The 27141-nt window shown below is 37.7% G+C and overlaps 1 protein-coding gene across 5 annotated transcripts; it reads left to right on the top strand.

The window, feature by feature from the left end:
- Positions 1-26060, top strand: SECISBP2 (SECIS binding protein 2). 5 transcript variants are annotated; one of them, XM_021530417.3, is made up of 18 exons: positions 1-66; positions 1176-1321; positions 3153-3345; positions 5372-5498; positions 5918-6072; positions 7266-7353; positions 10261-10409; positions 10929-11087; positions 13778-13879; positions 15208-15327; positions 16498-16630; positions 19055-19224; positions 19978-20116; positions 20560-20689; positions 22432-22652; positions 23402-23556; positions 24003-24204; positions 24990-26060. In XM_021530417.3, the coding sequence occupies exons 1-18, from the start codon at positions 25-27 to the stop codon at positions 25097-25099; spliced, it is 2541 nt and encodes an 846-aa protein (XP_021386092.2). In that variant the 5' UTR covers positions 1-24; the 3' UTR covers positions 25100-26060. The 5 variants fall into 5 exon arrangements, with proteins under 5 accessions (XP_021386092.2, XP_021386095.2, XP_021386094.2 ...); XM_021530420.2 differs by having other exon boundaries at positions 5369-5498; positions 5918-6042; positions 7266-7347; XM_021530419.3 differs by having other exon boundaries at positions 5369-5498; positions 5918-6042.
- Positions 26061-27141: the final 1081 nt, after the last annotated feature.

Genomic DNA, 27141 nt, shown 5'->3' with positions numbered 1-27141 from the left:
GCGGGAGCGGGGCCGCCCCGCGCCATGGCGGCCCAGCGGCGGCCGCGCTCGGGCCGCGCCGGCCAGGTAAGGGCGGCCGGGCGCCCGCAGTCCCCTGCCCCTCCCCGGCGCCTCCCGCCGCGGAGTCGCTCTCCGGGAGCCGCCCGGGGGCGGATCGCGTCGGGCCGCGCCTCGGTGCCGCTCCCCGCCCCGCGGGCCGTTCGGCAGCCCGGCCCGAGCACGTCCCCGGGCAGGGCGACTCCCGCCGCTCCCTGGATCAGCCCGCGGTGCGGGACTGGGGCAGAGTCCTTCTGGAAGGGCACAGCCGGGGGCAGGGATCGCTCAGGTTGCAGCACAGCGAGTCGCTCCCCACAGGTCGGGACGGGCAGCTCCAGACATTAACTCCCAGTGATTTCACATATGGAAACCTTAAATCATTCAAAGTGGAGGGTCGGCTGCAAGGACAGGTACATCCCGGACAGTGTAAGGCTGGCTGACCGGGTTCTAACCATTAGTGGCACTGTTACCGCATGGACCTATCACCCGGTCAGGTTCAGGGCTCTTGGTGGTCAGGCCGCGCTCGCCGTTGCTTCCGGCATGTTTTGATGACATGGCAGTAAATACTAAGAGTTTCATTTCATTGTCCTTCCATATATACATATCCAGTTTAAATCGATGGCAATTCAGAACAAATGGAAAGCTTGTCTTACTAAATTTGTGTTGTGCTAGAAACAGGAAGGCTATAAAATAAGTGTTCATTTCAGTCTTAAAAGGTGATGTGCACAAAGTCATTACTGTTACGTACACGCTGCAGAGTTTGATTAACAGTACTGCTAGTATATTTATGAATTTTAGTTCCTACTGTTAAAATATGAAGTAAGAATTTGTATATTTGCACTTACTGCATTTTGTTTTAAAGCAGGCTTCTCCCCTTTACATAACTAACCTTTTTGAGGGTTTAATGATGAATGAAGGTATTAAGTGACTTTACAGAGCAGTCAGATGTTTCTTTTAATTCCTTAGTTTTATTTTCACTTTATTTCTCCATTTCCTTTTGGTGAGCTTTGTTGTTTTGCATGTTTTGGTAAAAGAGAGCAAACTAACCCTTTCCAGTTAAGCCCACGAGACTGAGTGTTTTTCACTTACATAACATTAATCTCCAAATGCACGTAGCCAAAAAACGTTTTGTTTCTCAGGGCATCCAGTTGTCAGCAGAGGTCAAACCATTTGTTCCAAAGCATGCGGCGGTAACTGTGGCATGGTCAGAACCCTCAGAAGCATGTGTCTTTCCTAGGTACTTAACTACATGCTACCCATTTGTTCAGGAACCGTCTTTGGATAAGTATGTATATTTTATTAATCTTATTTCTTGGGGGATTTTAACCTTCTGGTTTTGGATGTTGAGTATCTTAAGAAGTAAGATTAAAGGTTCCGATATGTTGTTAGTCCAACTGTAGAAATGCTTCTGCATTATCTTAATGATTAAGTTTTTACATTTATGTTCTCTGGGTGTATACTAGGTACCTGGTCATTTGTTCACAAGGGTCTGTATTGTTACAGAGTGTTAAGGAGAATTTGGTGTTCTGTAATGATTGGTCTGGTTTTTGTGTGTTTTGGAAGGAGCTGAATCCAATCTTTGGATGAAAAAATGGTTGTGTTGCAACCAGGTTGAGGTAGATGTAGTTGTACACAAGTAAAATGATTCTTTAATAAGGTTCCTAAACCTGTAAAATATTTACTATATGGGGTCTCTCCTGGATCTCCACAACCTGTGCATCTCCAGAAAGGCAGTTTTACTAAAAAATGTTAGAGGTTTCTGCAAGTTTTGGGATTTTTCTATTAGAGTCGAAGAATGGTATTTGTGGTAGACTTACAAAAAATACTTTATAAGGAGCAAACTGAAAAAAAAGCCTGCATAGCAGAATGGGAAATAATTGAGTCTTGTAAGAATCTGGTGGTGTTACATAGTTCTCTCACTGGATTGATTATACAATTGCTGCAGAGTTAATGGTGTTTCTTTAAAAATTCAGAGCATTAGTGAACACAATCATTGTAGGCCATAATTTTATCCTACAGGAAATCTTAGTATTTTCAACCTATTTTCATTTGTACTAGAAATTTAACATTGCGGTGAGTATGGCCTGTTCTGTACATTAGAGAAAGCCCACAGCATTAGCATGAAATCAATTACTACAAAAAAAAAAACCCACTACCCAGACAACAGTAGTCTTCTAATGAGTGTTCTGCCTTGTTGGCACTGAGACATAGTTACAGTTGACTCTCATTTGGCATATTGCTTCTTTGTGTGTAAACTGATGAGAAGCCTTGTTTTGACTGCACTCTGTCAGAATTGCAGCAGGTAGTACGGAGTGTGTTATCTGACGTCTTCTGTATCTGTGGGAAAGTTTCTCTGTCATTACACAAAATTCTGAGGCTGGCAGCTTCATGGAGAGCAGCTTTAACATCTGAGTGCAACTTTCTGGAACTGAGAAATTTCTGTTCTCCCTAATCAAACCTGAACTCTGTGTATTTTCTGGACAAAGTATAGAAGGAAATTGAAAGGGAACTTTTGAGCATGCATTTGAGGGAAAGAGGCATGCCCCGGACATGTTGTGTTTTCATTAATTGTGATGGTTACATGCTGGTCTGTTAATTATTGTTTTATAATTCTGCATTGTATTTCATACATGTTTTATACTCCATAAAAAGTTATACTTTCACGTTGTTATTGTCATTTTAATATAGGTTTTAATGTTTGTTCTTTTGCAGTCAAGTATGTGATGCATGTCATGTCCTTACACTGTGGTTTTGGTTTGTTTTACAAGAAAAAGCTTACTGAAAATAAGCATGAAGAGTCCAAGTAACCTTGAACAGGCATGAGAACTATAACTGCAGAGCAGACTAGCTTTGACACTTGGAAATGGATAAACGTGTGTTTTGAGATACTTGATTAACTACATGTTTTCCCAAAACAAAATTAATTGTTTTTAAATAAGTCCGTAGCAGTTAGTAAATACCTAGTTGAAATAACATGACATAGTTTTCTTTTGAACTAGAGCTTTCTTGTTAAACAAATTCTTTAAACAAGGAATATGTTTGTCAATGCAAACAAGTAGGTGCTGAAGACTTGCCACAGGATGACTTTCATTTCTTTTTCAATATCCATCACATAGTGTTCTGGGAGATCCTGCCTTCCGTGAATACTCTGGCTGCTCTTACTCACCTGATGTTGTTGCAAATGTGTATCCAGTAGCTGGCTCACAGTATCAGTCTAACAACTCAACACTCTATAATGGTTCGGGAGTAGTCAGTGAATCTGCTGAACAAACATATCCAGTCAGACAAGAAAGTAGGAGTCTTTCAAAGGTGAGCAAATTTGTGTTTTCTTAAAAATTAATATTAAATTCTTACTTTATATCAGTCTTTATAAATGTTTGGTTCATATTTTTAAAGTGAATCATTTGTCTTTCTTGTAGTGATCATCAATGGCATTTAAAAAGGATAGTAGTGTAGTGTCCCCAGCTTCAGAATACCAAAAAGTTCATGGAATTGTACACTTCAGATTAATAGAATTTTTCAAGCAGCATTTTTGAAACATGAAGGGAAATAACTTTTTTTTTTTTCTCTCAGAAAGAAGCATCTAAAGTTGTGGGAGAGGAGGTGGGGAGCACTGTTCATTTGTGAGCTGTGCTGTCTTTTTTCACTCTTTGGGCTTGTGGGGAGGGGAGAAAGGCTTTTTTTTTAAGCCATGTGGCAGCTTCCATTAGCCTGGCTTAAGACAGACCTGGTATCTGTAATCATCTGTTTAACTGATGAGTCAAAGACCACATCTGTTGTTGAAGGATTTTCAAGACTTACTGCAGGTTGAAAACAATCCACAGGAAGGGAAGAACTTGTGCTGCTGGGGAGGGGGAAGAAATGTTCATGTTAGAAATGTAGTCTTTTTCAGTCAGAAATATACCAGTGTTCTGTAAATACCTTCAGTCATTTTTGTCTCTGTGTGTTTGGGGATAAATTTCCTGAAACTTGCAAATATTTTCAAACAAAAAATAGACAAACCTCTTAAAACATAAAAGGGAAAAAATTCTGATGTATTTTAAACTCATTTCCCTCCGGGATTAGACATTGTGTTTTCTTAGATTTGTACAACTGCTTTTGTTTCCAGCAGTTTTTTATGATCTGTTCTGCAGTCATATCCTTCTGCTGCACCTTACTCCCTAGGTAGAGACCTAAGTAACTTCATTGTGATCAAGCCTGTGTAGAGGATTTGTATGGACTAGGTCCTAAAAATGCATTATTAGACATAAGGTACAAAGTCTAGATACCTAAAATTGTTTGTTTTCTTGCTGAGAAGAGGATTATGTGCTGAAACTGTTTGGGGAGAGGATGAGCTCAGCATTAGCACAAGTGATATAATGTGAAAAAACTTAGTTGAGCTTCTGGGAGGACTTCTGTGATCTTTGTAGGGGCCTTGTACTGTTTATTATAGTCTTTTTGTCTTTTTTCCCTGTCATATATTCTTTTGTGAGTTTCAGATAAGTGATTTATTTTTGCATCTTTCAATAGATGCATCCTGTATCCTAACACTTTAATAATTTGCCTTTGGGTATCAATAAATGCCTTGCCCTCCCACCCAAGGAACCAATTTTGCTGCCAAATGTCCTCTGAATTTAGTCCAGCATCCTGTGATCAGAGTTCAGCCATTTGTCTAGGCTACTATGGTGTTGTTTGCATAGATGCAAACCTCTGCTTGTTCCTTGCTTGCTGATTTCTAAGCCCAGCTCTGCCAAACTGTATTTTGTGGAAAAATCATAAGATTTTCATGACTGTGCAGAATGGGTGAATTATAGGGCTCACATAACTGTGTCTTCTCTAACTACTTTACTCCAAGTTTTTTGGATGTTGTGACATCAGTCTTGAACAGTTTGCCCATGATATGTAGTTTAGTTAAAAGAGGGCATACTTTTAAAATTTTAGCCCTGTTGTAGAAGAAATTTTGTTTTAGATGATCATACTGGATAATTTAATACCAAACAATTTTAAACTATCGGAAATGCTCTGATTAAAAAATCAGTTCTCAAAAATGCAGTTGTCTAGAAGTATATATATATATATATATATATATATCCATCTTACTTGGGCTGTAATATATGCTAAAATAGCATAGGGAACAAGGTAGATGAAATTAAATACCATAGCTCAACATGGCTATTAGTATTTTTATTGATTAGCTGTGGTTATGGTATACTGTTTATATAAACTATTTATTTTTGTATTAACTTGATGGTCAGATTCCAGGTACAGAGGTGGTTAACTGTAACTCACAGCAAACTTGCTCGCTTTACGAAGTTTCAGTAAAACTTAGTAAATATGTCACAAATACTTGCAGCAGAGGAGATCAAAAGAAGGTGAGAAAAAACTCGACCAAAAAAGGCATGATGGAGGTGAAGCTTCTGTCAGAGTTGTGAACAGGACTTCATTCCAGACTTCTACATGCAGCAGAGATTCTGTGAAGCCAGGTACAAACATGTTGTTTGGTTATAAGTACATAGACTAGATGTGGAATGGGCGTCTGTGTAATATGCTGCAGTTTGTGACTATGTTTCTAAATCTAGAATAGTTAAGAAAAAAGATACCCTTTTCTGTACCCTTTTCTGTGACTCTCTTGAGAAGGAGTTGTGACCTGGCCTTTCCTGATTGAGCAAACTAATATAAACTGATATAAAAAATTTCTAAAACAAGCATCTGTATTTACACTTGCTTGTTCAGTGTTGTATTTGCATGTTGATTATAATTGCTAGATTTTTTATTTAATATGATCTGTGCATAGCAACACTCCTCGTGAAAATTACTGCAGTTATGTTAACTAGTGTATAAAACATACTTAGAAATGATCATAAGCAAGTTTAATTACTTAGGCTTTACATGCTTTATTTAGACAGGTTCAATAAAGCTACAAACAAGAAGTCAACTGCAATTCCAAAACCAGAGTCTCATCCTGTACCCACATTTGAAGCTGGCATTCTGGATTTCCACAAGTCACAGAGTTTGGGAAGCAGTGAGGTACTGAGTGTACACCATAAAAATACACCAGTAAGTTTGGTGGAAAGTAACACTGTGTCCTTAGTCAACCAAATTTGTTTCTTCTGCTGGACACCAAGGATAACCCATGTTGCAGAACTTGTAAAAATAAAACTTGTCAAAAATACAATAATTATTAATACAAGTATTTTGCATTTAGTATGGCAGTTTAAGACCTATCTAAATACCTTGCAAGCAAGGGAGTTCAGAGCTAGAGCTTTTAGGGCTCTTCTTCTAGGTGGTGCTGCCAGTTCTTGCTGTCTCCTACTCTTTCTTCATGGGCTTTCCTTGTCTGTGCTGCCATAGATAGAGGAAAGCAAGGTGACACCAGAAATAAATGTAAATATGTATGGTATGGTCCAGATTGCCTGTAAGGACCACATTATGTTCCTGTATTTAGCAGCTTACTGTTTTCTCTTTCATCTGGAAATAAGTGAACAGTCACTTATCCAATAGTTTCCACACATTAAAAAAAAAAAAAAAAAAGTCTGTGTTGTTGTACTTAATTGGCTTCTGCTCAAGGTTAAAAATAAGAAACTTTAAAAAAATAAGAAAGGTTGAAAATATTTCTTTAAAATAAGGACTATTTCTTTAAAATAAGGAAGGTTAAAAATAAGAAACTAAGAAAATTCCAGAAGGGGAAGAAATATTGTTGAATGTTATTCTTTATTTCTTTGGCTTCCTTTTTGTTACTAAATAAAATACTGAAGTGTTCAGCAGTGTATCACATATATTTAATCAAATAGTAGTGATTAATGATTAATAATTCTGAAGGATCCAAACAGAATAATATTTCTGATTCTTCTGAGTCAAAAACTGTCTGTAATGAAACACCTTTCTGCTAACCCTTGAGTGTCATTTTTCATTATTTGTTTGAGTTTGAGATGGAATTTATTTTTAATCTACATGAAATACCAAAATATTTTCTTGTTTATTGTTAGATCATTGTCTTTATGCTTTTGTAAAATATAATAAGGCACAATCTTGCTTGTACACCAGTGGAGAGACACCTCCTCAAATTCTGTAATACCATAGGGCTGAAATGATGGTTCCACTAAGATCAGCAACAAAAAGGCCACAAAGATCCTTATGCCCTTATCTGTAGATGGTTTGAGAATTTTTAGTTAATGGTGGTTTATTGTGTTTTGCTGTGTTTAGGTCAGTGATTTTAATCCTTTTCTGTTACCTGACCATCTGTTTTGCAGGAAGATACTTCTGCAAAAAGCAAAGCTTCACCAAAAGCTTCAGATGAAGCAGGAGCCAATTTAATTCCCTCTTCACTTGATGGTAGGGGTAAGTTCTTAAAACAAAAATTATTTGCCTGCATTTTTAACTGCTTGTATCTCAGCAGTTTGGAAAACTAAAGTGTTCTGAGGAGCTGTTGATGTGTAAAGTAGAAAAAAATATAGGAGCAAGCTCATTATAAAAGAAAAAAAAAAAACACAGAAATAACGCTGTATCAGTTTCTTTCAAATGAGATGACCACTTATCGCTCATTCTTGCTCATATTTCATCATCTGGAATTTTAGAATTGAAGAACGATTTAATTTGGAAGAGACTGTAACTAACATTGCCAAGTCCACCACTAACCCATGTCCTTAAGTGCCAAGTCTCCACGTTTTAAATATCTCTAGGAACAGTGAATTAACTACTACACTGGGCTGCCCATCCACTGTTTGATAATGCATTTGGTAAAGAAATTTTTCCAAATGTTCTGAATCTGAATCTGAATCTGAAAGCACCTTGGTACAACTTCAGGCCATTTTCCCTGTCCCTTGTCCCCTGGGAGAAGAGGCCGACCCCCACCTGGCTAAACTCTCAGGTGGTTGTGGAGAGTGTTCAGGTCTTCCCTGAGCATCCTTTTCTTCCAGGCTGAACACCTCCAGCTCCCTCTGCTGCTCCTCACAGGACTTGTTCTCCAGACCCTTTCCCAGCTCTGTTGCCCTTCTCTGGACTTGCTCCAGCAGTTCCATGTCCAGGGCCCAGAACTGGACACATTCGAGGTGTGGCCTCACCAGTGCCAAGTGCTGCTGCCACACTGTTGCTGCCACAGGCCAGGATGCCACTGGCCTTCTTGGCCACCTGGGTGCATTCTGGCTCATGTTCAGCTGCTGTTGACCAGCATCCCCAGGATCTTTTCCTGTGGGCACCTCTCCTGCTCTTCCCTAAGTCTGTAGCACTGCATGAGATTGTTGTGACAATCTGAAGGACAGGTTCATTTCAGCTTGCTGAACTTCATGCAGTTGGCCTCAGCCCATCAATCCAGCCTCTCCTGATATCCCTGCAGAGCCTTCCTACCTTCCTAACAAAAAGCACTCTTGCCTGGTTTGGTGTCATCTGTGAACTTGTTGGCTTGATCCTGATCATGGATATATTGCACAGGACTGGCCCCATTACTGAGCAGGGGAAAGTGAAGAATGCTGTCTCCAGTATTAAGTCCCATTTTGTTGTGTCATTGATACTCAAGAGAAAATATTTCTATTGTTGCCTCTCATGTTGTTTCAGGTGAGAAAAGGAACATGTTTTGGTTATTGGAAGCCTGTTTAGTCATATGTAGATTTTTTTCCAAGAATAAATGAGAGACAGATATTGATTAGTCTTTATATGCAGATTTGTTATAAATAGCTGGCACCCCAGAGTTTAGCATGTACCTAAAATTTTTCTATGTCCTATGTTATTTCTGTTAAGAGAACCATGATGCTGAAACACCTCCCTTTTTTTTTGTGCTTGTTCATTTTGTTTGGGAATTTGTGAGGGGAAGGGTGGCCTTGGACTTTTTTTTTTTGTTCTTGTTTACCTGTTGTTTGGCTGTGGGGATGAAAATATTTTTTTAATTGCTACAACTATCACATGGCTAGTTTCATGTGAAAAAATTCTGTTAATCAGGACTGTCTTGGAGGCATCACATACATTAAGATTGAATTGTCTGAGTGCCTCTCACTCAATTTCTGTGCATACACAGACATGCACCAGTCTTGTCCTTAAGTCTGGTCCTTATCTTCCCTGTAACTTCAGTAAGGATTCAAAGAGGACAGATTAATCTGCTGAAATGCCTTGAAGGGCTTTCTAAAGATAAAGTTATTCCAGAACTTTTAAAGTCATCTGATAATGGGAGTTTTTGGTTATATACTATTGTCTGTTCCTATCCCTGAGAAAAAAACAGCAGTGGGCCCAGCTGAGGTTGGCCACAGGTCTGTGTTGGAGCTGTCTGGGGCTGGCCGTGTCCATCTCTTCACAGCAGCTACTGCAAACTCGCCCTGCTACCAAAATTTAGCCATCTAAACCCATTATGCTATTTTATTGTTCAGGGAAGTTTTTCTCACTCTTAAGAAAAATATAGACTGTGTTCTATCTTTGCTTCATGTAAGGAATGTGGGTCTCAGATTCAGTCAAAGAGAGAAACTGAGAGTTTCTATCCAGGCAGAAGCCTGGGAAAGATCTGGGAAAGAATGTAAATAATTCTTTATCTCTCTTGTTATTGACATTTTTTATAGTTGAGTTCTATCACTGTGCATCAAGCACTCTGCACCAATGGGTGGGTTGTTTTCACTTCAGGACCAGTGGAATTGATCCTCACAGAGCTCTGTATAAAAGAGCAGTGCATTTGAATAAATTGGAGTTTTACTCTCAGCAGTCTTCTCATTCCCATCCTGCTTTGACAGCGATAAAGGAATATTTACAAAATTAATTGCGTTTTTCAAAATGTCTTTCAAAATACTGATACATCTTAGTGGTAAGTGACATTCCTCTACACTGAGGCACACTAGGAAGTATTTCAGCTGCTTTGTATGCCTGTAGCACTGGGAAGTTTTCAGAAAGTGAAAAGTAACAATGTGGCCTTCTGCATGAAAGCTACATGACTTTATGGGAAAAATATTAAAGGAGTTTTGTATATAAACATAGCAGAATTTTCAGTATTTTGAAGATGATCATCAGAGTGTGGAGTTAGTATGATACAGTACAGATTTCCAAATACCAGTTAATTTTGTTTATTTGTAAAGTGTTGGGCAGTATATGGAATACTTAAAATTCAGGAAAGCTTGCTGGAGAAATAAAATGTATGTTTTATTCAAGTCCTTCCTCAGAAAGAATATGGCTCTGCTTAATTTTCTAGGCCTTGACTAATTAATTACTGATCTTTTTTCTTTTGAGTATTTAAGGACTATTCTTGAGACATCTTTGTGTTTACTTTTTTCCCAGTGTCATTTCCTGAAGCCCCTGCAGATGGCTCTGCTCAACCACATGTGTCTTGGGCCTTGGTACTTTCACAGCCCCCAAAGAAAATTTTTTCATCACCACCATCTGAAGGTCTTTCCAGAGGCAAAGGGAAGCAGGAGAGTGAACCAAAGGTGCTTGAGAATTCTCTGCTCTCAACTAATGCCTGTCACTGTGTTTGTGTCTCTTTATTGCCATTTTTCCCTGGGCTCTGTGCAGTATCCACTTCTAAAAGATGATATGAAAGCAGCTTCTTCTTACTAGAATTTTTCTCGTCATGGAAAAGAATCACAGGATATCAAAAAGACAGTCCTAGACTAGGAATAAGAACTTTCAGCTTTGAGGCTGATTTTTTTTTCCAAATTCCTGACTCTCAGAATAAGACATGAAACATGGAACTCTTGCCTTATTTGGCTTAATGTTTCCTAATTAAATCCCAGTAGTCCCGATACATTCTGGTAACAGGCTGCAACTGTAGAATTCTTGCTGTAGCTATGAATTTCTAAGAGATACTGAATTTTCCTTGTCTGATTAAATGACCCAGCCTGAATTGATTAAGATATCCTTTAGTAGTGTAAGACTAGTCATTGCATATATTTTGGTAGGTGATACTGAAAAAGATTTTAAAGGTCATGCCTTATGGTCTTTTGCAGCAGTCAGAAACAAAAAATATTGCAAGTGAAACTGAGCCTGAAGAAGGGTCAGAAAAGAAGAAAAAAAAGAAGAAAAAGAAGAAAAAACTGAAGTCACCCACTGATGTAGAAAGACCTCAGAGTGAATCTAGCACAATACAGGAACCACCGAAGATTGAGGTAAACTGAATAAGTTTTTGTTGCTGTTCTTTAAGTGTTATGAGTGTACTAGAAGACTAAATGTTAACACAGCTTTGTACAAATTTAAGTTCAAATCCTATTTGTAGGGGATGTTGGTACAGTTTTTTTTTTTCAATTAAGATGTTTGTCAGAGGTTACTGGTAGGAAACTGTTGTAGTTTTAAATTACTACACGTTTGGTGAGCACAATTTCCTAAATTAGAAATATTCTGTAGCAGCTATTGCTTGGGGTATGGGGACTATAATAATATACTGGGTGCTACAGTGTACCATGGTTTTAATGATTGTGGTACAGTATAACAATTCTAGTTGTCTCACAGCTGTGAGCAATTTCTGTGTAAAGCGGCTGACAGTGTTTACATTTCTGATTTTTAATTTCAGTTTCCTTCCAAGTTCATGTAACTGTAATAGGTATATTAGTATTTTGATACTTTTGTGTATCAGTATTGCAAAGGCATGAGCTTCTCCCACATTAAAGGAGTGCTGCAGGTATGTGGTTTAACAGTGCTTCATTGTAGGCCTAATATTGTACAGCATGTGCATGTGTTGGTTTACATGTTTGATTTGGTGTAATAATACTCTGAAATGACAGCATAAAGAAGCCTTCCTGGCTGGCTTCTGTTCTGTGCATTTCATTGTGGAACATGAAGCAGAACTATGTCTATGTGGTTTTACTTTGTGGTTCCTTGTCCAGGAATGGCACAAGAAATGTGTATTAACAGACCTCTTTGTTAGAGGAAATGGGTAAAACCAAAGTTGTGCTAGTTCTTTCTTCAGGAGAATATCCCCATTTTTGCTATATGCTACCATAAACGCTGTATGCTATGAATGGGCATTCTAAATTGAAAGAGGATGGCAGAAGTCATGGAAAATAGCAGAATGGTACTGGGACTGTTAAAATCAAAATTGGAAAGAAATTGCATAGAACGATGGAGCAAGACACACATATTGCACTGCAATTTGTGATGTGGATGCAGCATCTGTTGTGGCAGTGGAGGAAAGCTTTCTGATCCTCCTAGTTTGCTGGTAATTCTTGTGTCCTCAGCAGTTTGAAAAATGGGTTAGATGCTTGTATGATGCTCTTGAAATAATAAACCATGCAGAGATGACACACATGGAGCTTCTGGGCACCCAGGAGGTTTAAGAAGTTTCTGTTTATGTGCAGCAGCTCAACAGAGCCATATATTGGATTGCTCTCTAGTTTTATATAGGTCAGTCATTTATAGACATGACTAATAAGCGTAAATGGATACATCTGGAGAAAACCAATCCTGTCATTTCATACACACTGGCAGGTCCTGACCTCGATATCTTCCGTGAGTTAAATATTGAAGGTGCTGTTGATAATCAGGTCAGTGTTAGTCGTATTGGTCAGACATGTAAACAGTGCTAGGAAAATAAAAAGGAAAATTGATTATGACAATATAGAATTTCAGGGCATGTCTGATCTAAATACAGTGTGGATTTTGTTTTCTTATGTTCCTCCCATTCCTTAAAAAAATACACATATTTGAACTAAAAAAGATAGACAAAAGGCTCCAAAAATAATCAAAGGTATGAATCAATTTCTGTGGGAGGCAAGACTGAACAAAATTAGGACTTCTCAGTATATACAGGAGATGGCTAAATGGCAGTATAGCAGTTGGAAGAAAATAAAAAGGAAGTTGACCTTTCTCCTAGTGTTTGATGTTCTTACAGATGGTAAGAACAAATACAGGGAGGTGTAACCTCTCACTGAGTGCTACATTTTAATTATTTAGTTTGCTACATGATGTTGCATATGTCAGAAATCTGTTTGCATTTCAGAAGCAATTGGACAAACATCATCTAAGCTGAAAAGAGTGTATTTGTGAAATATGTTTTCACTTCCTTTCAGTTGCTTTTTGGCTTACTTGCAAGCTTCTTCAAAATTTCATTGGTTAAAGTGTGTCACTCCTTGTGCTAGAGCTTGGGGTGTTTAAATAAAGCCTTTCAGTCTGGCAAAGGTCTTGGTGTGTTCAGTGGTACTGTATCACAGCTAAAAAGGCCTCTCAGAAAGTGGGAGGAGAAGCAAAAACCTAGCTGATGGATTGGGATCATTATGATGGAGGCAGTGGATATAGGATGGTGAGTCTAGGCCAAACTTCAGCCTGTCAGCACTTGATAATCCAGATTCTGCACAACGGATCCTCTGCTAATAAAACTTCCTCTTGTGTGTAAGCCATAATCATTTGAGTAATTATTTGTTTATTTCTGTACTCCAGTACATACTGCCTGTTCCGTTCTTCACCACTCACATGTTAAGGATGGAATTGCACAGCTGGAGACTGTACTGGAAGAAGGGGGAAGTTGTTTGCAAGGCTTTTAAATTATTTGAAAAACATTCCTTTAGAAGCTGTTTACCTCTAATGATTTCTATCAACTGACAACCATAACAAGCTGCTTTTGGAAGCGTTTCTGTTACAAGCTGAGCTGTTTCAGCCCTGAATTAGCTGCTGCATGAAAGATTTAACCATTGCTGTACTTGTCATAGCTGGTTGCACTACCGTTGCCTTCTGAATTTTTGTTACAGTGGAACAAATTACGATAAATGTTTGATAAGCGGGGAGAAAATTGTTGGAGTGTGGGAAAAGTTTTGAAAATACAGACTTGATTATTCTTATGAAATCATCATCTGGGTTATTTGTTTAGGATGTTGAGGAGTTTCCTCATCTGGCAGCTGCTTCTGATAAGAGAAACAGGGTAGGACCTCAGAAACCAGCCTTTACTTCTGCAGTCAGAAAGCAGTCTGAAGTAAGTAATCTTGCAACATTATGTGACTCAAATATCAATTATGAATCCAAGTTGTTTGTTTTTTTGAGTTTTTTTACATGAGCAAAATAAATCTCAGGAATTAATTTGGAACTGCATTCAGTATGTGGATGAATCCTAAGCATAAATGGCAAGGATTGAAAATGTGATTGTTCTGTCAAAGCAAGTAGCGTAAATAATAATAGTAAAATCCCAGGTTTCAGTTGCTTTGAAATGAATTTTGCTACTAAAAATTTTGGTCCTTGGCTTTATTTCCCTGTGAATTTTAGTGATTTAAAAAAACCTCCAAACACAAGCAAACAAAACCCTTGTTTGTTTTGTTTGAGGCAGTAAATAGCTTTGACAAGGAGGAGTGAGTAGCAAAAGGCACAGCAGTTGCTTAAAAAAAGATTTATTACAAAGAAAGGTGCTGTACGTACATGAAACTCAGATGAAAGCAACCCCTTAGCTTTGTAGACATAAGTGGGATATAACCCCTCAAAGCTTACATAAACTTTAGAGACATGATTCCTGTGCTTGTAATAAATATTTGAAAATGAAGCTGCCTTGCTATTTTTTTCTTCCAAATCTGAAAATAAAAGCCCCATGAATGTGATTAAGTGGTATGGCAGCCAATGAATGGTCACCCTTCTAGAAGGCCACGTATGCTCTTCCCAGAGCCTTCTCTTTTCCAGGCTTAACAATCTCAACTTTCTCCACCTTTTATCATAAGAGAGGTATTCCAGCCCTCTGGTCATTTCTGTGGCCCTCCTCTGGCCTTGCTGTAACGTCTCCATGTCTTTCTTGTGCTAGGGATCCCAAAACTGGACCAGCACTCCAGGCAGGGGCACACAAGAGCAGAGTAGAGGGAGATGATTACTCCTCTCAATTCATGGGCCACACTTCCTTATACACACCTCAGGACATTTTGGTTTTCTGGGCTGGGAGTGCCCATGGCTGGGTCATGTCCAGCCTCTCACCCTCAGCACCCCCAAATACTCTCCAGGGCTGCTCTCCATCTGCTCATCCCAGCCTGTGCTGGTACTGAGAGCTGCCTCAACACAGGTGCAGCACCTTGCACTTGGCCTTGCTGAACTTCATGAGTTTCACACAGGCACATCCCTCAATACTGTAAAGAATGCCATCCATCATTCTGGTTGGCATCCCATCCCTGAAGGACTTCCCTGAAGCCTACTTGGCTTGGTGTCATTCACAGACATGCTGACGGTGCACTTGGTTTGAGTTTAATATCATCTTAACCCTTTCCCATGTGTCCTCTTTTTATATATTTTGTCTTCCTCCTTGTCACCTTCTATCTTTACATTCCTAAGAGCCATCTCTCTGAAGAGCGTTGTGATAGTCAGTCTCCCTCTCTGGATGAAACTCCCAAGGTGGATGGACAGTCAGGGAAACAAGCTTCATCTTCTGTCTTAGAAAGAAAGAAAACTCAGGTAAGTGAATTCCTACTGAAGAGAAGTTCACAACTCAAAATAGACAAAGGAAATGAGCCTATTTAGATATAAGACTAAGTCCATGCTCATCTGAGATTCTGCATTCATACTTTGAGGTAAGTGACACGGTCACTCTTCTAATCTCTAATTAGAAGCAATCACTGGTAATAATTGCCAACCTCCAAGGCTTGATAAAATGTTAAAGGAAAAGTACAAATTTTTCATTAATATCTGTGGGTTTCAGATATCAGGAATTTTCCTTTCACCTGCTTTACTTAATCATGGCATAAATCCAGTCCATACTGATTGCTCTAAGTAGCTGGAAACCTCCTAGAAGTAGTTCTGACAGAACAGGGAGGCAAGGAGATCCCCCTGTGTTGGGGCAAGGAGGAGAAATATGGAGCACCAAGTGAGGTCAGGAAGTATTTTCGTGTTGCTGAGTAGGTTCTGGCACAGCTCTGATTCAAAGTGAGATCCCAGCTGAAGACTGAGGAGGTCATGTTCGGTAACCCTCTTGTAACAGAAATTACAATCAATTGATTGACTTCTAAAAGAGCCAAACGAGACTTCTAAAAGTGCCAAACCTGGCAGTCATGTTTTGCTCTGGTAGTTTGTTCACAGCCTTCACCACACTATTCATTTTTAGTCTTTTTATGTTCTGCTTTATTAAATATGGATCATGGCTTTTGCCTTCTCTTCAAAGCAGAGAAAAAGATGAGTGCTTATGAGGAGCTGGTGCAAAGATGATGACCTTTCTTTTTAGTGAGACATTGGAGATAATGATTTTTATGTGTTGCAGTCACATACTCTGGAACAATCACAGTTTTTCTATAATTTTAAGAAAACTTTAAATTTTGATGAGCCTTTTATCTCTTTCAAAGGTATATGACAGTCTGAACCAAAGTGGGGCCCTGACATAAAGGCCTTCCTTTATTGAAGACTATACTTTATGCTTTGTTGCAGTAGCATGTTTTAAAGTTACCTGAACTATTCTGATTTTTTAATATTTTTGGACATTAAAGTTGATGTTTATTTAAAGGTCACTGAGTGACATCAAAGATCAGTAGTATTGTGGATAAAGATGTTAAAAGAGCATATTATACCATAAAAAGTAATGGTCTTTACAGTCTGAAGTGGAGGGCATTACTAACTGGTACTGAACTTTTTCAGGAAACATCCAGGAGCAGTGGTAAGAAGAGTCAAATTCCAGTGCAGTTGGATTTGGGTGGCATGCTTGCAGTCTTGGAGCAGAAGCAGCAAACAGAGAAGTCAAAACAGTCTCCTAAACCTGTGGTATTTTCAGGTATTGGTTACTATGAAATTTCTTTTCTTTCACCTTAAGCTGTTTTTAAGTATTCAGACATTAAATGTAGTCTGATTTCTGATCTGTGATGATCTCTATGCAGGCAAGAGCACAGTTCACCAGATACAAGAGAACATTAAGGTTCTTTAAAAAGAAATTTAAAAAGCATGGCAGTCTGAATTGTTTGACGGAAGACTTAACAAAAAAAGAAACACAGCTTTGTGAAAGAATGCCTTGTATAAATACGAGGCACGATTGAAATGTTGCTTTGGCAGAAATACCAATGTTTTTGGAGGTTTTTGCTCTCCCCTATGTAAATGTGTTATTGTTCTGATCTAAACAGGCAGGAAGGAGCTGCACAGTAACAAAGGCTTTCTTACATCTCCTCTGATGCTAGAAATCATGGAGCTGAGGCTTGATTGAAAAAGCTCCTTTGCAAGCACAGAGGTTTTACGAGAGTCAGGCAGCACAAGCCTGACATACCTCTTAATTGTGAAATAATTGATGTTAACAAAATGCTAGGTTTTGTTAATGCAGAGGATCTTTCAGTTCTTCATGATAGAAGCAGGAGAAAATAGCCCTTGTCTTTCTCATTATAGGTCAAAATATAATCTTGATTATGCTGGTGTATATTTTGCAAAAGGAACCATTATATTTGGTAGCATTCAATAATAGTAAAATTTTTCTTATTTCAGCAAAGGTTTTTTTAGTAATTATTTCAGAAAGAGATCTAATCACAAGAGATTTCATCTCACAATACTTAATGTGATAGCTGAGATTTTAAATATAAAGCTCAAGATGCTTAGCATTGGTGAGATTTTCCTTCACTAAGATGAGAGAACTTAGGAGATGCTTTTTTAAAATACTTTCCTTTTATTTTCATTTGGGTGAATCAGACTTAATGCTGCAGAGATGCTAATAACCAGTTTTGTTTCTATAAAACTATACAGTGTGTGGATTGATGAGTAGATGGTGGGCCACAAAGGTATGGGTCAAAATACCCATTTTCTAATACTAAGCTTCCTGTGCCTGAACATAATGCAGAAGAGAAATTGTCATGTTTGTATCCTGGGAGCAAAAGGCTGATGTTACTTTAGCTTTGTACTGTTTTAATGTTTAGTACACCATTGATTTGGTGTGTACCAAAGTACAACTTCAGTTTGCCGTGTGGCATCATTCTGACCTCTGCTACCAAGAAGAGGACAGTGAACAGGAATGGAAAGGAGTATGTCCACAGACAGTTGTTTTTATTCCAGTTACTACTTCACATGATAGGTAATACTGGTAAAGTCATCAAGTTTAGGAACATGAAAACTGTGAACTTGAAATGATCGTGTACACATTAAGGAAATATGTGTCTGTGGGATGTATGATTATTTATTGCTGCAAATCCAGCTTCCATTTTTGTAGCCACCTATGCTGCACATTTTTTGGCAGTGTTCTCAGTTTGCCTTTGATACACAGAGCCGAAAAAGAAACATCAGTTTAGCAGCTCTGTGGTGTAAACTGTTCATGGTAAGAGTACTGCATGTGGTGAGGGAGGAGCTGCATATAAATACTGTGGAAGCAGTAAATGAAGATGGCTTAAGACAAGCTGCCAGAATATTTTTGTGTGTTCGGGGAGAGAGGTTGCCTGAGTCAGAGAGGGAAGTGTCAAGCTGGTTCCACTGATACTTACTTAGTCATCCTCTCAGTTGACTTGCTAATGTGAACTGCTTTATATTGCAGGTAACTGAAGTTTGACAAAGTGCTCTACAGGATACAGCAGTTCCTACTGATAGTGAGGAAGAGTAGTTTATTTGGTATGAGGTCATGGTGTGGAGGATTTAGCCATTTATCCAGTCATTTAAAGCTTCTGTGCTCTAAACCCTCTGAAAAAATGCAAGTAAAGTGGACATCTTCAGTGAGCTTTGCAGGTTAAGCAAAAGAGACTTAGCTGTAGCTTTGCATTACTCATGACCCATTTGTAAGTGAATTTCATCTAGGTTCCTTAAAGTGTAACAAAACGTAGGCATAAATGCTTAAGTTTATTTACAGCAAGTAAATCTAAAATCCGTATTACTGCTACTCAGTATTTATCTTAACCCAGTGTGGAATCAATGGAGGAGGAAGTGTCACCACCATGAAACACAGAAATTCTTGAAGGGTGGGGTTTACCAAGATGGTATGGCATGATGTTGAAGGTAGCTTGGACTGCAGTGTTTGGTCAAATTCTGCTTTTGAGACAGATTGTGATTCCAGGGGTATAACAGAAGTAGGGGATACAGCAGTCTTTTGTAAGGAGTATCTTTTCAAAATAACAGTTTGATGATACAGGATAGCAACACAATTTTAATATGTGTATACCAATCTTAAACTTGAAATTTGATTATAGTTCAGGCATTCATTTTAGTTGTCTGATGCAAATTTCTTCTTAAATCTCAGTTGGTGGTGCTGTTCCACTGCTATCTAAAGACCCTGCTACCGCCATGCGAAGTCACCGTTTAAACCAAGGAAAGATGCCTCACAATCCCTTGGATTCCAGCGCTCCTTTGGTAAAGAAAGGGAAACAGAGAGAAGTACCTAAAGCAAAGAGACCAACACCTCTCAAAAAGGTCCTCTTTTTTTTATCTTAAATAGTAAAACTATGGGATAATATATTACTCTGGGAGTCTGTTAAGCCCTCTCATACAGACATCTGCATCTCAGTGTCCACTTGGCTGAATGCAGTTTTAACTTTGCTTGGTTTCAAAGAGGGGAGGGGTAGAAGAGGGTAGTCTTGCTAAATGGCATATACAAATTCCAAAAAATACACTTTCTCCCTTGAATTAATTGATAGATTATAAAGTGCCACTACAGAAGTGTCCACACATCATTGATACAGGAAAACATGCAAAGAAATATTATTTGGTGTGGCAAAGTTGAGCTTATTTGGTGGACTGGGGAGAATGGATCAAACAGAGGTGATATTTAATGTTTCTGTGTTCTTCCAACCCAGAACTGTAGCTGATTCTGCAGCAACAGGTGTTAGGTCCATCTGGTGATGTCTGTTGTGTCTTTCCTCTTTGCCTGTTCATTTGCTTCCTGTCACATCTTCTACACAAGGGTTTTTTTAACTTTAGTTCTCTCCTTGTAGTTTATCCCTAGTAATTTTATTTTCTGCCTATATACTGGTAATCAAGGTAAAAGTCCTTTCCTATGTAAATTTAGGAATTATCTTTCCTTGTTTTTGTGTGCAAATAGAATAGTAAACTTCAGATACTAGTGCTGAACCTCTTTATAAATGGTTTTTGTGTAAATATGTGGTAAGAGTAATGCTTTGTTATCTGCATGACATCAAGTTGGTTTGGTTTTGATACATATTTTAGATTATTCTGAAAGAAAGAGAACAAAGAAAACAGCAGCACCTGTTAGAACAGAAAGCAGCACCGAAAGATGAAGATAACATTTGTCAGACAGAAGGAAATGTTACTGAGAATGCAACACTTCTACAGGATAGTCAAGCAGGTATCTTTTGAGGAAACCTGTAATACAGTATGTAGCTGGAAATTTGAGCACATTTAGTACTTTAGAAAACAAGTACTAAATACTGCCAAATGAAGACTGCAACCTCCAAGTTTTCTGAGATTGACCTCAGGCTTATCTTGACTGTAAAGTGGGCCAAAGCTGGAAATCAGTAATAAGGATTCTGATTACTGTTCCACACTTCTGTGCCTGTTGGTTTTCTGATATCTTGTAAGGAGAGTTCCTGCCTACCTTTGGCAATTAATGAGGTTTGAAAAGAGAAAAAAACCTATGAGATTAAAGAAAAAAGTTATACCTGTTTCCCTAGTACCATAGACCATTCTAATACTAAGGTAGAGACTCTTCCATACATGCTTGACAGATTAATCTCTTCACAAGGCATTTGGGCTGTCTTTTCAATCAAAGTATCTTGATTTACACTATAGCTGTTCCAGTAGCACAAGTTGCTGAAGGGTTTCCGGAGCACACGGGGATCAAGGAATCTAAAGAAGGTTCTGTGACTACAAAGCAGCTAACTGCCACTCTTCCAAAAATCCACAGCAGGAATTTTAGAGAGTAAGTAATGATTGTACTGATGGCATGGCTCGTTTTGCACAATACCACCAAAGTGGCATTTTTCAAACAAAGTAATCCAGTTGTAGTCTCTGCAAAACTACCTGGAGTTTAGACTGAAGGCACTAAATTTTTTGCTTTCAGTCTTTCTGTAAGCTGACACACAAAGAAATTATAAACTTAGCGTGTTTTGTGATTCTCACTTGAAAATGCATGTTCCTTGAAGAAAAAAAAAATTCACTAGAGGCTAAGGAATGAAAAGAGACTGCTGTTAAAATATAAGTACTTTATATTAAATAATGGGGCAACAGCTCAACTGTTACCTGTGCTACTTTATTTCTTAAATAGTATTTTTAATTGTAGTTCGGTTTTCTACTGCCAGACCAAAAGGCAAAAATGTAAAGAAACTAGATGACGTTTTATGTTGTAGCTGGCAAAGAAATAAAGGTAATACTTAGGAGTATTGTGTGCAGTTTCAGCTAAATGCTTAAGATGATGTGTATACATGTTTCTTTAGAAAAAAGAAATAGTCATTATAGTCGTGTGAATTCACAATAGTTAAAATAGTCATGTGAAAAGATCAGAGATCCAGTCATGAAAGCTTGAAACAGTTTCTTGAGGAAAGCAGTGTCTTAACTTTTAGTTCCCCTCCCATAAAGCAAATCCACCACTGGTGGCTTTTATGCAGTTCATGTCATAGTAATGGTTAATAGTGATAAAACCATTCCTGCTATGTTAATTCTTAATTTAATTTTTAATTGCAATAGAAATTGATTAATTTGTGTCTATGTAACAGTGTTTTACTGAGAACACAGTTTGGGTTGAATATGTGAAGGACAACTCAATTTACAGGATGTAGAGTATTCAGCAAAGCTTAGATTATTTTCTTTAAGTCAGTTTTTTTTAGTTCCAGTAGATCTGTCTTCAAGACTTAGTGAAACTGGTAGGAAATAGTAAGTAAAAATTATTGTAACCTAAATAACATTCGGAAATAATTGTATCTCTTAAGATTCAGGATAGATGTTGTGATCTCTTTATCATATGTGAATTTGCCACTGGCAATTCTTTCTGTTTACAATGCAGTTGATACCTCTCTAGTTTTTCTTTTTCATATCCGTCTTCACTGGAAAATTCTTTATGTAAAAGTGGGTGGGGTGAAATAATTTTTAACTCTGATCTTCCCCAGAGTGCCCTAGGAGGGTGAATTACATAGTTTTGTACCCTTTCCTTACGAACATCACAAATCCATAGTCAGATAAGTGGAAAAGGATGACAGACATGAATGTAGAGAGGAGGAATGTGATCCAGTTTTCCATCTTTGGTACACATAGCCTTGAATTAACAGAAATAAGTTAGATGTACTTTTTTGTACTGTGGTTGTTGTACTTTAATTTATATATGTCAAAATAAATACCCATAAATATATGCACATACTTAGTTCTTGAAATATATATATCTATATATAGATAGATTAGGCTTATTGTACATGTATATATGTATATTAATATGGTTTGATTAAGAAGCCAGGTAACAACATAAGGAACAAAATTTCTTCCTCTCAAATATTCAGACACTAAAAAGAAGTAAATTTTTGTTTTTGTGTGTATTACAAGTATGTTTGGAGTGGAAACAGAAAAAATACAAAGACATAGAATAGAATTTTAAATGTATATTTAATGTATTACATATTTAAATGTTACATATTTGTAATTTTAGTGACTAACCATTTTGCTCCTTTCTTCCAGTTACTGCAGCCAGGTACTTAGTAAAGAAGTTGACAGTTGTGTGACAGATCTCTTAAAAGAACTGGTTCGTTTCCAAGACCGTTTGTATCAGAAAGACCCAGTAAAGGCCAAGATAAAACGCAGGCTTGTTATGGGTCTTAGAGAAGTTCTGAAACATCTGAAGCTGAAAAAACTGAAGTGTGTCATCATATCTCCTAACTGTGAAAAGATTCAGTCAAAGGGTAAATAAGTTCTTAACAAAAAAAAAAGTGTCTTTAATTAAAAAAAAAAAAATGCAAAAAAGAAGGTTCAGTATATTAACAGCAATATTATTATTATTATTATTATTATTATTGGAGGAATTTATTTGAGTATCCTTTGAAATCCAGCCATATGAAGTTGCCTTCCTTGCTGCAATTCTTTACTGCCGTGTAGCTGAACTGTGAGCTGAGTCAAGACTGTCTGGGTTGGGAGAAGTTACCTGAGATTAGGGTCTCTCTAATTATGGATTTGCTCTGCTGCTGCACAAAAATTGCACTGCACAACTGAGACAATCCAAAGGCTGCTGATGCCAGCTCTGCTGTCACAATGTCCCACTGTATCAATCTTCTAGAATGCAGACTGACAATAAATCACTAGTGATAGTCTCCTAAAAATTGTCATTATTGGCATTAATTTATTGTAATTGTTGTAATTATTGTAATTTAAATAATTCCTTACCATCTGGGTCTTTTTTGATACTACATTAGACTGTACTACATATATAGTAAAATATGGAACAGAAGCAGTCTAAAATTAATGCTAACTAAGAATTAAGAAAAAAATGTCAAGTTGTCCATTAAAAATGTATATTCAACACTACTTGTGGTCTCTGTTTTTTTCCTATAAGGTATAGTTTCAGAATGCACTCATAATCTTGGGATATTTTTTGCCATGTGTTAACAGTATGATTCTTTAGCTCCAGTCAGCCTGACTGTGTTGTGTGCTGCAGGTGGGCTGGACGAGACCCTACACAACATCATCGACTGTGCCTGTGAGCAGAACATCCCGTTCGTGTTTGCCCTGAACCGCAAGGCCCTGGGCCGCTGCGTGAACAAAGCCGTGCCTGTGAGTGTGGTGGGGATTTTCAGTTATGATGGGGCTCAGGTAAGCTGAAATAAGTCACTTCATGTGTTTTCCTTCAAAAAGCTTCACTTTTGACTTGGAAGAGGAGATGAAGATACTGTGATTTTTAAGGGTTTTTTGTTTGTTCTGCTTTTGCAGACTTACACTCTTCATCACAGGTCATACACATTGCTTATATGAAAAACTGGTTTTAGAAGTACAGGCAGTCAGCACTGTTAAAAAATTACTCTTGCTGTCTTTTTCTGACATCTTCATCTTTATCTCCTCGCTTGATGATTTTTTTCAAGAGAACTGTTTTTTTTATAAATGCTGATAAACGCTGTGTCTTTCATGCCTTCATACATACAAAGCTGCTCAGCTTTTATACATGAACCTACACATTCTGAATAAGGAATACTCATTAGATTTTCATGGAGATGTTAAAACTTAGTGCATGATTTAAACTCTTGTATTTTATATTGCCATAGGACCATTTTCATAGAATGGTACAGCTGACAACAGAGGCAAGGAAGGCCTACAAAGATATGATAGCAGCTTTGGAGGAAGAAGCTAAAGCAGGACAACGAGAAACCCAACCCAGCATCTTAACTCCTGAAACTGAAAAAAATGGCTTGTTAGAAACTTGTAAAACATCTTCCAAGGATTCAGATGAGGATGTACCAAATTACAGTAAGTATTTGCTGACTTGGATTTTGTTCCATTTTTATTTACATCAGTTCATCAGTTCTGTGATTTTCACTGAAACAAATGACATCTGCTGTAGTCGTTAGTAAGGAGGGAAAGTGGGGGCAAATTCTTGTTTTTTTTTATAAATCTGAAGTCAGTTTTTACTGAGAAAGTATTAAAGACGATTTCTCCCTGAAATCTACAAATGGCAGGCAGTACTCACTGTACTTACTTTGCTCGAGGAGGCTTAACAGAGCTCCTAATTATATTTCTATTTTTATATTTCTATATTTCTATTTAAATAAAAATCCTTTTAAGATTAATTGTGGATGTCCATACTCTATGACTATGGTAGATAGAAGCCTATTTGAGATGCATGTTCCTGACCACAAGCATTGGTTTGTAGAAACTTTTTCCTCCAGCTCTGTTCTAAAGTCAACAGACAGTGCAATGTATTGTACATAGAAAGTTTTGAACACTTACTGTTTTTTTTAAAGTTGGAAGCACCTTCAGGGTTAGCCTTACTCGAGTAGAGTTTGGACACCAGGAGCTCAGTGGACCCCATCACTCTTAGTTGTTCTTTGGTGTGTCATCTGATGTTGCATAATGTAAATGCCAGCATGCCTGTGTGTCAGCTGATCTCAGCACTTATTTTGAAAGTGAAGTAAAAAATTAGGGTTGACTTTTCATTTTAAGTTTTTCTTCAAGTATTAAATGGTAACATATTGGTTGTTGTTTTTTCTTTGTTTTTGTTTGTTTTTTTTTTTTCCCCTCCCAATAATCCTTAGTTAAAGTCTGGAAGAGAAAACTTGAAGAAGAATATAACCCATATGCACTGGAATTGGAAAAGAGTGCAACTGCTGACATGGCAATACTGAATTTGGAAGACCAAGAGTAAATCCAGATCCAGCTCTATTGGGCTTTTAATTTTTTTCTGTTATATCCTTAGGAAGAAGGCAGCAAAAATAACATAATCTAAACAAATACCTGAAGTTAGCTAAGCAAACTGTTCTGAATCCCTTTAAACAAAAAACACACTGGAGCACATGAGGCACTGGTTAATGTCTCTATTTTTTTGTTTCTCCGATTACTATAGCAGATGACAACACCAAATTGTTGTAGCCCCAAACCACTTGAACTGGCTTGGCATATTTTAATGATTTTATGGACGAGCATTGATTTCTTGGGGTAGAATGTATCAAAAGAATCTGACAGAGAAAAATAATTTTCTTCTGGAAGAGATTCCTTGACCCAGAAGGGGCTAAAGGAGAATTGCCCTTAAGTTTTAATTCCTGTATAAAAATCTTCAGCTGTTGTTTGATTGTAGGTTTGTTCTTAGTTTTTCTTCTACATAAGCCTGCTCAGAAGGACAGGCTGCTATCAATGTCACTTTATTCTAGTCAGCAACAAATTAATTTGACGCAGGTATCTTGATTTAAACTAATTAAGGAAGGCCATGATGGCAAAGTTCCTAGTTAGCTCTTCTGTGTTGTTCATTGGGGATCATACATCAGATATGAAGGAGATAGCACAGACTACAGGGGTCTGAAATTCCTGAAGTGAATGTGCTCTGTTTAGACTTTTTATAAATTTGATGTTTCTGTTGCTACTGAGAGTAGTTTATCATATACATCCTGCTTTGAAGTTAAAGGATATTGCAGGACAGAAAATGTGCTAGCCTGCTTATCTGTACCATCTCCTTACTGAGACTTCTCATTCCTTCCTTTTGTTTGGGGTTCTGTTGGTATATGAATCTATGAGTTTTTCAGCAATCCCAGTTTGTATCTAAATAGAAAAAAATTATATCTTACAAGAAATGAAGTTTGTATTCTAGTGGAAATAAAATTTTAAAAACAAAATGTGCTTATGGTAGTGGTGGAACACCTTAGTAGGAATGATCTGTATACATTGTTTTTTGAGGACAAGCCTAAAGAAAGTAACTGGAGGGATGCACTTACAACTTGTGTCAGCTTTTCTGAAAGGTGGTACAGATGCCACATGCTGCTCAGCATCTCTGAGGTGTTTCTGCAAGTGCTTCACCATACTCAACATTTATAATGCAATACTTTGGAAAGTAGCTGCCTTGTGATGATAGAAATGGTATAAAAAACTTCAAATAATTTTGAAATGCAAACAGTTTTCTGTAGATTATAAATTGTATAAAATCTATTACAATACACTGATTCTATAAAGAATGCTTGTGACTTAAGTAAGCTCATCTTGTGGGAATTTAGTGATATTTGAAATGTCACTTTTGGGAAAGAACATTGACAAGGGGAGCCAGCCTTATGCTGAAATGCACTGTTATGATGATGATGATGATCTTTTTTGTATTAGTTCCTTCTAATCTTAAATGGAAACTGGGGGTGAAAGGTAGATCCCAGTGACAAAACATGCTTTTGGCCAGCATATATACCCTTGATGCAAAGGTAAGTTGTGATTTATTAATTTGTACCTGTGGCACTTGGGTACACATCTAAAATTCTGGAACTGATAAACCCAGTCATTGCATGGAATGAAGACCAGTTGGTAAAGAAGTTTGGGTTTTGACCATGTTTTTTATTTTGTATTACTGTAGAAGAGCATAGAACTTCAGAGGTTGTTCACAATCTTAGGGATTTATTTCTAGTTCTTAGAGTATAAAAAAATTTACTATAAGGCGTCACATCCATGGTTACTAATGATGGTACACAGATTTTCCTTTTTTTTTTCCCCTCCCCATAAAATTGAACTGAACAAAAAATTTGGCAACTTTTTACTACTTGCAGTAATTTCCTGTAGAAACAAGGCAAAGCTTAGCTACCTCATCCATAACCTTGACCCCTCTCTTACTTTGCATTCCCACTCAGCTCCACAGAACTAAACTTTGGAGTACATAACTAAGCGTGCTCCAAATCAGTTGAACAAATGGAGGGGAAACAAAGTTATAATTATAGTTAC

This window comes from Lonchura striata, chromosome Z (assembly GCF_046129695.1).
Source record: "Lonchura striata isolate bLonStr1 chromosome Z, bLonStr1.mat, whole genome shotgun sequence".
In the NCBI taxonomy this organism is placed as follows: domain Eukaryota; kingdom Metazoa; phylum Chordata; class Aves; order Passeriformes; family Estrildidae; genus Lonchura; species Lonchura striata.
Note: the sequence above shows the minus strand (reverse complement) of the source record. Positions and strands in the feature narration are given on the sequence as shown.

Excerpts from the sequence above, each read along its gene's own strand:
- SECISBP2 (XM_021530416.3), top strand. The coding sequence starts at position 25 with ATGGCGGCCCAGCGGCGGCCGCGCTCGGGCCGCGCCGGCCAG. Across the intron at positions 13,880-15,207 it reads CAGTCAGAAAGCAGTCTGAA|AGCCATCTCTCTGAAGAGCG; the intron begins GTAAGTAATCTT and ends TACATTCCTAAG. Across the intron at positions 22,653-23,401 it reads TGAAAAGATTCAGTCAAAGG|GTGGGCTGGACGAGACCCTA; the intron begins GTAAATAAGTTC and ends TGTGTGCTGCAG.